The sequence below is a fragment of the Muntiacus reevesi genome, chromosome 3 (genome assembly GCF_963930625.1).
Source record: "Muntiacus reevesi chromosome 3, mMunRee1.1, whole genome shotgun sequence".
In the NCBI taxonomy this organism is placed as follows: domain Eukaryota; kingdom Metazoa; phylum Chordata; class Mammalia; order Artiodactyla; family Cervidae; genus Muntiacus; species Muntiacus reevesi.
The window spans coordinates 212880597-212893870 of NC_089251.1; the positions used below are offsets into that span (position 1 = coordinate 212880597).

The 13274-nt window shown below is 36.8% G+C and overlaps 1 protein-coding gene across 1 annotated transcript in view; it reads left to right on the forward strand.

Moving 5' to 3' along the window:
• Positions 1 to 13251, forward strand: part of THSD7B (thrombospondin type 1 domain containing 7B) — an 828580-nt gene extending 815329 nt beyond the window's left edge. The window contains exons 26-27 of the mRNA XM_065927840.1: positions 2679 to 2766; positions 13170 to 13251. Coding sequence (XP_065783912.1) covers positions 2679 to 2766; positions 13170 to 13251 — 170 coding nt within the window. The remainder of the gene's footprint in view (positions 1 to 2678; positions 2767 to 13169) is intronic.
• Positions 13252 to 13274: the final 23 nt, after the last annotated feature.

Consider the following 13274-nt stretch of genomic DNA (forward strand, 5'->3'; position numbering starts at 1 on the left):
ACACAGCACTGGTGTCTACTTCCCTCTTTAAGAATTGGACAAAAATATGAAAGCAAAATTATCTGTGCCTAATGTACATACCTCTTCCAGAAAACAAAGCGCTGCAAATGACTGAGGGAGCTAGCATGATTGATGGAAGGAACCTTGAGGGGGAAGACACACATGAAGCTCAGACAAAACATACCTTGGGAACTTTCCACCCAGACCCGAAGCCTTGGTTGTACCAAAGTGCCCTGATGACATGCTTAAATGAAGCAAAACTAGAGCCCAGACACAAAGGACCCTAGACCTAGTGGGAGAAACAAGACATTCTGGGACTAGCTTATAAGGATGACCACAATAACTTAAGTTTTGGTTCCCAAGTACGTCTGGGCATGCTGTAGATATTAAAAATCATATTCATTCTGTGATATTTAGCTAATTTAGAGAAACAGACTTAAAGCTGAGGGAAGCATGCTATGAAATGCAACCAGGCTCACTCATTGCTTGTAGACCCTATTTCAGGGAGAGAAGTAGGATGAGGTTCCAAGGAAATGAGTTTTCAAAGCCACAAATGAGGTGCTTAAACTTTGGAAACCTAACTAAAGCATTAATACCATGTATGTGACTATACATGTGTGTACACATATATACATAAACACAGATACATACATATATGTATACTCATATATACACTTGTATATGTATGTATGTATATAAACATATGTAAAATATATATTTAGTCTGGGAGAAAGTTTATAACTTTCATTAGGTTCTCATAATGGGGTTGAAAATTTGAGCAACCTCTCAGGAAGGCAATTAGGCAAAACCTATCATACATATATATATATATACACACATACTAAGAGAAGGACGTAAATAATTATATGATTGCTTATTATATAGCAAATGGAAATAACATCTCTACAAACAGAATGGAAATAACATTATGGAATGGAAATAACATAACAAGTGGAAATAACATCTCTACAAACAGAATAACAAAAAAACCCAAAAATATGATACAACTGTGTAATATCTCTTAGGGGTATTAAAAAGGATGAGATGGACCTCCCTTTATGAACTAGCATGGAAATAGTTTTAATATGTATTGTTAGGTGGAAAAGTAGTACCAAAGTGAATGATAAGGACCATTTGTGTCTTTTTTAAAAAGGGCATGCATGTTGTGTATATACTCATTTGCTTGCATTTGCAGAGAAAACTATGAGATGGTTCATAAATTGGTAACAGTGATAGCACCTGGGGAGGGAGCTCAGGTAGGAAGACTAATTTTCCACTACATATTTTTAATTGTTTTTTATCATAGTATAAATGTTTTACAGTGTTATGTTAGTTTCTGCTGTACAATGAAGTGAATCAGTCACATGCACACATATATCCCCTCTTTCTTGGACTTCCCTCCTCATCGCATCTATCCAGGTCACTACAGAGAACCGAGCTAAGCCCTCTGTGCTATAGTGCGATACAGCATTAGCTTCTTATAAACAGCTATATTAATTCTTCTTTAAGTAACATGATTTGAAGGTCACTCAGATCACATACCTCTGCAATAGGGATTTAAAAGCACTGGATCTTACAATACTTCAACTCTTTGAGGTTTAGGGGTAATAAGATGAAAGGTGCATTCTTACTCATATATATGGAATTTAGAAAGATGGTAACGATGGCCCTATATGCAGGGAAGACTTTTTTTAATTGCCAGTGTAAAAAATTCAGAATAGGGCATCACATCATTAGTGTTTCAAAGAGATCAAAATCAAAGCTTTGTTAAAAGTTTTATGACCGTAAAAAAAATGTCACTACTGTGTTGAAAACTCATTCTAAAGCTCGATTGAGGATTGAAAGTGTCTTGTAAGCAAAAACTGTAATACATAGTCACAATATAATTGAAAGTAATAGTGATTTTCTTTCAAACAAATGTTTACAATAGATTGTTTTTTATCCTATGAATGTCTTTAGAATAAGATTCTGATATGTGTTTTTTTGGACCGACAGTTAATTACATTCAGTGTAGTATAATGAACCTTTGTGTGTACATCTTTCAGAAAGGAACATAATTCCTTTTGTTCCTAATAATAATAATAGCTAAGGCATTGCTATTATCAGTGCAATTCTAAGTTTAATTAACTGTGTGCTCATGTAAAACTTAGCAAAAACCATGTGTTTTCCAGAAACAACTCAAATCTATACATACAGTCAAGGTCATATAGTTATATATATATATATATATATATATATATATATATATATATATGTCTATATATATATATGTCATATAGTTAAAATCACAAAATAGATCAGACTATTTGGTTCTTTTTTTTTTTTTAACCTCTTGCAGATATCAAATCCAAATTAATATATACTTCTACATGTGGATATGTTTTGTAATACTTTTGTATTAGAAGTATATATAAATGAAAATAAATTCAAAATATCCTGCCAGTTGTTAGATTTTATGAAGTACTGATTGCTGGTCTTTGGCATTGTGAAAAAATTGATAACCTGTATTTAATATTTTCACCTATCTTTGGACATTTGACAGCTGTCACATGAGTGTTTCCATGTATGCTTTTGACTTCTGCAAATCTCAGAATTCAGATGAGAAATAAATAATACACTAATTAAATGAGAAATAAAAGCTTTTGTATGCTAAGTCTGTTATTCTTTATTTTAAACAGATGGCCGAGTGAAAATTTGGGTTTATGGCGTTTCAGGTGGTGGTTTTCTTATCATGATTTTCCTAGTATTTACTTCCTACCTTGTTTGGTAAGTACTAACTAGTAAAAAGTTTATATTTTCACTGGTGGCATATTATACTAAAAGAAAACTTATGTTGAAATCTGGTCATTATAACAGGACCCTTAAACTCACAAATAATCACCAACATTAGAATTGCTAAATAGTTGAAGGGGGAGAGTATTATCTGTATTGTCCTCATTTGAAATAACATCTTTGTATCTGGCTTTCATATAATATCACAGGTATACGAGGCAAATCATTAATCAGGGCTTTCCCATTTTACAATTTTGATTTAGCTCAGTACCAGTTTAATACACTGGAAATTCCTGGTACCTCTTAGTACCAGGACTTAGTCACAGAGATTCTTTTTTTTTTTTTTAATTAAGTGTAGTTGATTTACAATGATGTGTTAATTTCTGCTGTTAGACAAAGTGATTCAGTTCATACACACACACAAATACATACACATACCCTGGAGAAGGAAATGACAACCCATTCCAGTATTCTTGCCTGGAGAATCCCATGGACGAGAAGACTGACAGGCTATAGAGCATAGGGTCGCAAAGAGTCGGATGCAACTCAGCATGCACATATATATACACACACACATTCTTTTTCATTTTCCATTATGGGGACAGGATCTAGAGAATAGTTCTCAGTGCTCTATATAGTAGGACCTTGTTATTTATCCATTCTATATATAAAAGCTTACAACTACTACCGCCCTCCCACTTGGCAACCACACATCTGTTCTATATCTCCACGAGTCTGTTTCATAGACAGTTTCATTTATTTATTTTAGATTTCACATATAGTGATATCGTAGGATATTTTTGTCTTTCTCTGACTTACTTCACTTACTGTGTTAATGTCTAGGTCCAACCATGTTGCTGCAAATGGCATTATTTCATTCTTTTTTATGTCTGAGTACTATTCCATTGTATATTTATTTTAAAAAATTTCTTTATCCATTCATTTGCCAATGGACATATAGATTTTTTTCCATGTCTTGGCTATTGGGAATAGTTCTGCTATGAATATAGGGGTGCATGTATTTTTTTAAAGTTTTGTATGGATGTATGACCAGGACTGGGATTGCTGGATCATTTGGTATTTCTTTTGGTTTTTTTTGGTATTTCTATTTTTAGTTTTCTGAGGAACTTCCATACGCTTCACCAACTTATTCAATACATTCCCACTAACAGTATAGGAGGGTTTCTTTTTCTTCATGCTCTTTCCACCATTTGGTATCTATATTTAATGATGGCCATTCTGACTGGTATGAGGTGGTATCTCATTGTGGTTTTGATTTGCACTTTTCTAATAAATAGTGATGTTGAGCATCTTTTCATGTGCCTATTGGCCATCTGAATGTCTTTGAGAAGTGGCTACTTAAGTCTTCTGCCCATTTTTTTTTAATTGGGTTGTTTTCTTGTTGTTGAGTTGTATGTGTTGTTTGTACATTTTGGAAATCAAACCCTTGTCAGTCACATAATTTGCAAATATATTCTCTCATTTGTAGGTTGTCTTTTCATTTTGTTTATGGTTTCCTTTACTGTGCAAAAAGCTTGTATGTTTGATTAGGCCCAATTTGTTTATCTTTGTTTTTATTTCTATTGCCTTGGGAGACTGACCTAAGAAAATATTGATACAAATTATGTCAGAGAATGTTTTGCCTATGCTCTGTTCTAGCAGTTATATGATATAATGTCTTATGTTTAAGTCTTTAAACCATCTTGAGTTTATTTTTGTGTATGGTGAGAGGATGTGTTCTAACTTCATTGATTTACATGCATATGGCCAGCTGTCCCAGCAGCCCTTGCTGAACAGACTTTTTTCTTTCATCATATATTCTTGCCTCCTTTGTCAAAGATGAATTGAGCATAGGTTTGTGGGTTTATTTCACCTTCTTGATCAGGTTTATTCCTCCGTATTTTATTTTAGGGGGGGTGAGATTTTACAAGGTACTTTTTTTAAAATTTCCTTTCTGCTATCTCTAGCTCCAGGGATTCTGATTTAAGCATCCAGACAACTTGACCACATGCAGGAGTAATTAAAAGAGCCCCAGGTAACTCTAATAGCAGGCAAGGCTGAGAAAATTCTAGTTCTTAAATTTTCTTCTTAAAACTGACCTATTTTTACCAAGTATGTTAAGTTGAACAGTTGGTTCAAAAAACCTATTAGTGTATTTTAGATAGTAGAGGCAGGTGTTTATCTACAGTAACCAACCATAAAAGAAAATTTGATTGTCCATTCCAGGAACCCTGTTTTGTAAGTGACTAGTTCCTAAAGTATATTATTCTCACAAAATGATGATTAGTTTATTGCATAGAATATATTTTATTTGATGAGCCGATCTTGAAACCAGACAGAAGTAAACACCTTTGAATGTTTTTAAGTGTGTTGAGAATATTTTATTAGCTTCCTGAAATTTTTCAAAGGATTTTTTTTTTAATTTTCATAAGATCAAAGTGTTACTTTGCTTTTTTCTCTAAATCGACATATTTATATTCATCATCTGTCTCAAACTGTTTCCTTGAGAATTTTTGCCCAAGTTTTTAATCTCAATTCAAATCCAGTCTTTGTATTTTAGCTCGTACTTCCAAGGTTACACAGGTTTTTAAGTCTTTGCTCTTGGTCAGTGAAAGTTGCTGAAGAAAATCAAGTGACTTTAATTCTTTCTGCCACCTATAGTGATTGAGATTGAATTTCTAGAAGTTGGATTGCTATCCAGCTAATACTTCCACAGTGTTGCAATAAAAAAGTAACACCTTCAGTTAGTCATTTACCTTAAAATCAAATGATTTGACCAATTATGCTTGAATTAATTTTGTATTGTCTAGATCCTGTCTTAATGAACAAATGTGAAGTGGAAAGCCTTATATGAGCTTGAGAGTGACAGGAAGCATTCACAGCTAGAAAAGATGAGGAAAAGATCTTTAATTGAAACAAAGAACATAAAGACTTGATAGATGAAAAACTGCTGTCAAAGCAATGGCCCAGTACAGTGTAAGATAATCAGCTAGTCTAGTAGTCTGTGAAAGTTGAGATATATTCTACTTTATAGTCACATCCCCAATTCCAGATTCTATGGTTCCTTCTTTGAATATCCAAAAGATTAAAATTTAATTAACAGTCATAAGTTCTGCTGTTTTACATTTCTCCCTTTCTTTCAACTTAGAAGTATATTACCCTTAATCCATTTCTTCAACAATAAATATTTATTATAGCCCTTTCTAGGCTCTCAGAATTGATTATATTGTGATGACAAACATAATTTTCTAGAGAATTTTTAATGTAAAAGGTCAAGGGAATCATCCCCTACTGTTTAGTGGCCAAATTATATAGATATTTATGTATAGTATATCTATTTTTTTCATCCTCAGTATCCACCCTTGATAATTCCCCATTGGAAGTAGCAGTTAGCTCCATATTTGGAAGCCCTACAAATCCTCCTTTCAACTGTCTATAGCCAGATTAGTCTTTTTAAAACTTAGTCAAGTGATCAGCGCCTTTCCCCCTCAAATGCCAGCAGTGATTTCCCATTGACAGCAACATGAAAGTCATGTTCTGGCTACCTTGCAAGTCAATTAAAGCCTTCCACTACTTGAGCCCAAACAACACTTTCAGCTTCATTTTCTACTATTTATCTATGCCCCAGTGTGTTGCATAGGCTTAGATGTATTTAAATTGTTGCTTTATCATTGAAGAATTTAAAATCTTATTCTACATCAAAGTCAACATTTCAAGTTTACTATACTCATGTCCATCCAAGTTGGTTGAGATACAACACTTCTTTCAATCTGTTTGTGTTGCTATTTCAGAGGTTTTATCTCAAGATGTAAGTATCTATTAACATATATTAGGGAAGTTTGTCATTTCATTTGTACTGCTCATGTATATTTATGATATCCATTAAAAATACTTTTTATATTGTAATCTTTCATAATATTTATAGGAGTTGAATTTAAGGCTACAACCTCTTTCTAAAAGATATCTAGAATTAATTTTCATAAGTTATTGGTATTCTAACAGTTCTTCCCAATAAAAATTTAAATGCCAACTTTTCCTTGTGAAACAGCCTGGAATAACTTTTATAAGCCACCAACCCTGTGGCATTTACTCCATGCTGGCATTGTAGTTACTTGTATAAACATCTTCCACCATTTACCAAACCATAAGGACTTGGGGGTGGGGGAGAAGATGTATAATGGCTTATTTTTTAGAGTACAAGTTTCACAAATATTTATTAAATAAGTGAATGAATCAATGAGTGGATAAGCTAAAAACATCTATTGCCCATGATCTTCAAAGGTCAAGAAAAAAATCTAATTTTCACTTATGTCAAAGTGCTTTATAAGGGTTGCCTTATTTGGTCTTTCCAATAATCCAATAAAGTGTCGTTAATATCATCTTTATTTTAAAGAGGGAGTAAGCCATACTCAGAAAAGTTTAATAACTTATATAAGGGAATCAGCTCCAGATTTGTCTTAACCCCCAAATGTCTTAACCCCTTTCCACTGGACTTCCAGCCTCTGTAATTTCTTGTCCTTAAGTAATCCTGAAAACTCTTTAGACTCAATTTAATGTCTACACCTTTTACATTTTTTAGCAGATCTTCATTTCCCAAGTAAAGTAAGTTATAGACCTGGGAACAGACCTATTGATATCAAAACACTTACTGTTACATATGAGCTGCCTAAAGAATCCAAATAGGTTTTCACAGCATCTATTTCTATTAAATAGCTTGCAGAAGAGTTAGAAGATGACAGTTTTGTAGATTTTATATTTTCTCCTCCAAAATAAAAAGCTTAGGACAAGAGAGCTGCTATAACATGCCAGGTGTTAGGTGTATACTTTAGATGAAAGCAATTTATAATAACATTTGGAAATGTTTTTGAGAAAATAGAGAAAAATAGTCTTCTCAAGGACTGCTTTGTTTAGATATGATCCTTTGTATGTCTACCATAAGCATTTGGGTTTCTTGAAATATTACTGATGCCCTAGCTCCCCTGGCAATAAAGATCCATGAGGTCATTTAGTGGGGACGACCACTGGGTGAGTTTTTAGTTAATCTAGACATAGTGCCTGGAAGTTACTTGGAGAACCACATCTATTCTACCTTGCTCAGCGCAATGCAGGGAATGGGCTCTCAAGTTTTAAAGTCTGCTGCCACCTCCGAGGCTCAGCCCTCATGAGTGGCTGACTGTTATTGTCTTCTGGTCTGGGTCCTGTGGCTTGAGAGGGTAGTGAGAAGTGCCAGCACGTACCTGTCTTTTCATAATGAACTCACTTTTCTTGCCTAACGTGTTTATCCTTTGCTAAAATGCAAATGGTCATGGAAAAAGTGACTTTAAAACGTGTCAGTCAATGACCTCTTACAGCCAGAGCTGCATAATGGTTTTCTCCCTTGTGCAAACTCTAAAAGTGGTAGCGGCTGTCAAGAGTGCTGCATTAGGAAGAATTATGAGGCTATTCCTGGGCTCAACAGGAAAGAAGTGTGTGATGGATGGGAGATGGCCACCGCGGGCACAGGATGCCTGGGGGTGGCGGCAGCATGGGCCAGGCATTTATGGGTCCTGATTTAGTGTGAGTGAGGTGGCCACACCTTACCTGATAGCAGAATTGAAGAGAGAAAAAATAATTTTAAAAGGATTTCTAAATGAATTTCCTAATAAAGATCAGGAAGGAGGAAAGGAAAGGGAGCAGGGACTTCTAAAGGAAAGTTTCCTATTTGCTGACTTTGCAGAGGGCAGGCCCCTACTCAGTTCTTCCTCTTAGGGTTCTTTTTAACCAGCCAGGAAGCTCTAAAGCCACAGCTTCTCAGCAGCATTACCACATTAGTCAGTGGTTGCTAACTTTTAAACTCTCTACAAGTTCTCAGATCTCACACATTCATGTGTGTGAAAGTCACTCAGTCATGTCTGACTCTTTGCGACCTCATGGCCTATGCAGTCCATGGAATTCTCCAGGCCAGAATACTGGAGTGGGTAGCCTTTCCCTTCTCCAGGGGATCTTCCCAACCCAGGGATTGAACCCAGGTCTCCAGCATTGCAGGCGGATTCTTTACCAGCTGAGCCACAAGGGAAGCCCAAGAATACTGGAGTGGGTAGCCTATCCCTTCTCCAGGGGATCTTCCCAACCCAGGGATCAAACCCAGGTCTCCCACATTGCAGGCAGATTCTTTACCAGTTGAGCCACAAGGGAAGCCCTTCACACATTCATAGCTGTGATTTTAATACATCAGTTGAGAGCTTACATGGTATGAAGAGAGACATCATGAAATGAAGCTTTTATCACAACCATCCCAGCACACACCACAAAAATCCCAGGCCTACACACTAGGAGCCCCCTCTTTTTTCCCCCTAGAGGTGAGCACAATGTTCACAATTCCATACCTGTAAACTGATATAAAAATTCAAGTAATATTTGAGCAGAATTTTCTAGGCACAGCTCCTAGAGGCTGGCCAAGTTTAGATGTCTCCTAGGCAATCTTGCTGTCTCTTTGGGGGGGGGGGTGGTTATTTTTATTGAAGCATACTTACTTTACAGTGTTGTGTTAGTTTTAAGTGTACAGCAAAGTGATTCAGTTATATATGTGTGTGTGTGTGTGTGCAAGCTCAGTTGTTGTGTCTGACTCTTTGTGACCCCATGGACTACAGCTGCCAGGCTCCCTGTCCATGGAATTTTCCAGGCAAGAATATTGGAGTGGGTTGCCATTTCTTTCTCTGTAGGTGTGTGTGTATATATATGTTCCTTTTCAAATTCTTTTCCATTACAGGCTATTGCAAGGTACTGAGTAGAGTACCTCTGCTATAATGTAGGTCCTTGTTGTGTACCTAGTTCATGTAGAATATAGTGTATATGAAAAGTAGTGAGTATATATTAATCCCAATCTCCTAATTTATCTCTAACCACCACCTCCTTTGGTAGCCAATACTGTTGTCTTTTCATGCTCTTCCCCACAGCCCGGGACTTCATTTTCCCATTTTCCTGCTATGTAGCTTGTGTGTGCTAAGTCGCTCCAGTTATGTCCATCTCTGTTTGACCCTGTGTATTGTAGCTCGCTAGGTTCCCCTGGTCCATGGGGAGTCCCAGGCAAGCTCTTCACTACTGGTGCTGCTGGGAAGCCCTAAATGAATGCCAGTTAGGACAAAAATAATGCCATTTGCAGAAGCATGGATAGACCCAGAGATTGTCATACTGAGTGAGGAAAGGCAAATATAATCACTTATATGTGGAATCTAAAAAAAAAAAAAAAAGATACAAATGAACTTACCAACAGAAATACACTCACAGACACAGAAAAGAAACATGGTTCCCAGGTGGGACAGGATATATTGGGAGTCACATGCTTGTTATTTAGTCTCTAAGTCATGTATGACTCGTTTGCAACCTGATGGACTGTAGCCTGCCCGGTTCCTCTGTCCGTGGGATTTCCCAGGCAAGAATACTGGAGTGGGTTGCCAATTCCTTCTCTAGGGGATCTTTCTAACCCAGGGATCCAACCCAAGTCTCCTGCACTGGCAGACAGATTCTTTACCGCTGAGCCTAGGTAACTAATAAGGATCACTGTATAGCGGAGGGAACTCTATTCAATACTCTATAATGACCTATATAGGAAAAGAATCTGACCAAGTGAGGATATATGTATGTGTGTAACTGATTTACTTTGCTGAACAGCAGAAACTAACGACATTGTAAATCAACTATACTCCAATAAAATAATTTTTTTAGAGAAGCCAATTCCTCAAAAAAAAAAAAAAAAAGTGGATTGCCAAATGTAAACTGTTGTATAGAGAATGGACAAACAACAAGGTCTGACTGTATAACACAGGGAATTATATTCAATATCTTGTGATAAACTATACTGGAAAAGAAAATGGAAAAGAACATATATACATATAACTAAATCACTGTGCTATACAGCAGAAATTAGCAACATTGTAAATCAACTATATTTCATTAAAATACATTTTTTAAAAAGTGAATTGCCAGAACCTCTGGAAACACCTTCATTTCTTGCCCCTCTCTTTTCTTCCCCTAAAACAGCAGGAGGTGGGGGAGGCAGAAGAATCCTATTGTCATTCCAAACGAAAGTCCTCTTATTCTTTTGGACATTAGGACACCTTCTACTACCATCCCTAAGGTGGATAATAGACAAACTGTCAGTTACAATTTGTTGTAAATTCTCATTTGTGTGAGTTTTTAGTCCCTTTAAATGCAGATTAGTGTGCTCTGGACCCAAGCTGGAGCCTGACAGTGTGACTAGAGCCACTGGATTCTACATATATATTAATATAGACACATTTGGATGTTATTCAGATAATTATGCAGTCCCTGCTCTTTGAGAAGGGGAACAGGCCTAGGGTGAGTATACTTCTGCAGTGAATTTTGAAGCTTATTTCTGCCTCTCCGCTGTTGAGGATGTTTTTGCCTACAGCCCATGCCCAGCACTCAGTCATACGCAGACACCCACTGTATGCCGGGTGTGGACACTGTAGAATCTCTGGTTCCTATCAGTAGGCTTTTTAGAAATCATTTCTAATTCACCTCTTCAGCATCTATAAATTGCTTCCAGCATCTATAAATTGTTTCTAGCCTCTATAAATTGCTTCAAAGTTTCCTGAATTAGAACCTCAGTATTTTAAACTCGGAGAGTCTCCCTATAAAAAAATGTTATCAAACATGTGTCTCTTTTGTGGTAAAATTCATGCATCATACAATTCTCAACTTTTTAGTCATGAAATAAAAAAAAGCCAGACACAAAAAGTCACATATACAGTATGATTCCATAGGAAATATCCAGAATAGGCAAATTTACAGAGGCAGAAATTTGATAGGTGGTTGCCAGGGGTAGAGAATGCCTTATCACCTTCCAAAGGCCCCCACCTCCAAATACCATCACATTAAGGGTTAAGATTTCAACATATGATTAAGGGAAGGGTAATGCAAATATTGAGTCGATAATGGTTCCTAATTACTCCCTTTACTACATTGCATTTTGTAAAATATATAGCCTTATATAAAGCATTACATTAGTCGTCTCCTTTGGATAAATGCTGGTTTCTCAGAGCTGCCTTAAAGAATGGCATTTGGAAAGAAAGTGTCCCAAAGGCTACCTGTTCCAAAGTGTAGACTGCTTCCTGGGAGGAGTTTCCTTTTTGGGTAATGATTATGCAACGTTGCAACATAATGTTCAAAATGCCACTCAATTGTACAGATTAAAATATTTGCTTTTAATTTACATTCACTCAAAATATTAAAAAATAATTATATGTACAAACAAAAGAGTTGTTTCTACCAAGTGCCTAATTAATAATGTGGATACAAGGAGAATGCACTGAAGGGTTAAAAGTGTTTTTCCTGTGTGTACTAGATGCATTTGGATTCTAGGCTCTGCCACTCATTCAGTGACTTGAGGAAGGTAGTAACCTCTCTAGTCCTTCTCTGTCGAGTGATAATGATAATCCCAGTGCCGCCTCCTCTCACTTTTGGCCTGGGATTTATTGAGATGTTTTATGTAAAGTGCTCAGCCCAGGGTTTGGCACTTAGTATGTGCATCCAATTAATAACACGCTGCAGTAAAATAAATACATAGAAATCTGGAGACAAAGCCAGAGGTGGCTCCCTCTTGGTGAGGACAACCCACAGAGAGTTGGGCTCTGAAGCCATGGCAAAGCCTAGACACTGAGGACAGAAGGGAGACAGAATGATGGTGGGGAAGGCAGTGTGTAGCAGAATTAAACTGTAAATACCCATTAGTTGACACTCACCCACACTGAGAATCAAAAGGCATAATGAAGCATGGTTTGCCGCAGATCTGGGACCTCACTGAGAGTTTGGGGAATGTAACTGAGTTTCAGCTTCTCTCTGTGTGAGAAGCAAGAACAGCCCTCTCTAACCTGGCAAAGATGTCAAACTCAGGGAGCACAGAGACCGGAAGAGAATGGTTTTGCCTGGTACAACATCAGTGAAATTCTCCTGACAGACTCTGGTAACTTGGCAGCTAGATGCCAGGTTTCAAGCCAGAGCAGAAGTGTGTTTACTTAAAAACAGCAGCAGAGTAAAGCAAGAGAATCTGGCTGTTCTAGGTACTTATGATGTTAAAACATCTGCGCTGCGGAGGTCTTAGTAGCTTAAGAATTAGTGAGCAGCAGATGTTCACATTATAGCATATAAACAAAGGAAAGTGGCCCTTTACCAAGTTCATTGTTTCCACTAAACTATTTTTAAGAGTTTGGGGCAAAAGAAGCCTTCTCCTGGTTTAAGGGTTAAAGTATACCAGTATTCCAAAAAGGAACCCTCCAGTCCTGAGAAATCAGTCTTTTGTCTAACCACTTGGACCTCTGTACCTCATAGTTTTCTTTGGCAGATGAAACAGAGCTCTGTGAACTTTCTTCTTCTCAAGAATTCTTTTCCCTTTACAGCAAGAAGCCAAAACCACATCAAAGCACACCTCCCCAACAGAAGCCTCTGACCTTAGCCTACGATGGAGACTTAGACATGTAACCTGAAAAAAGAAATCCAAATGT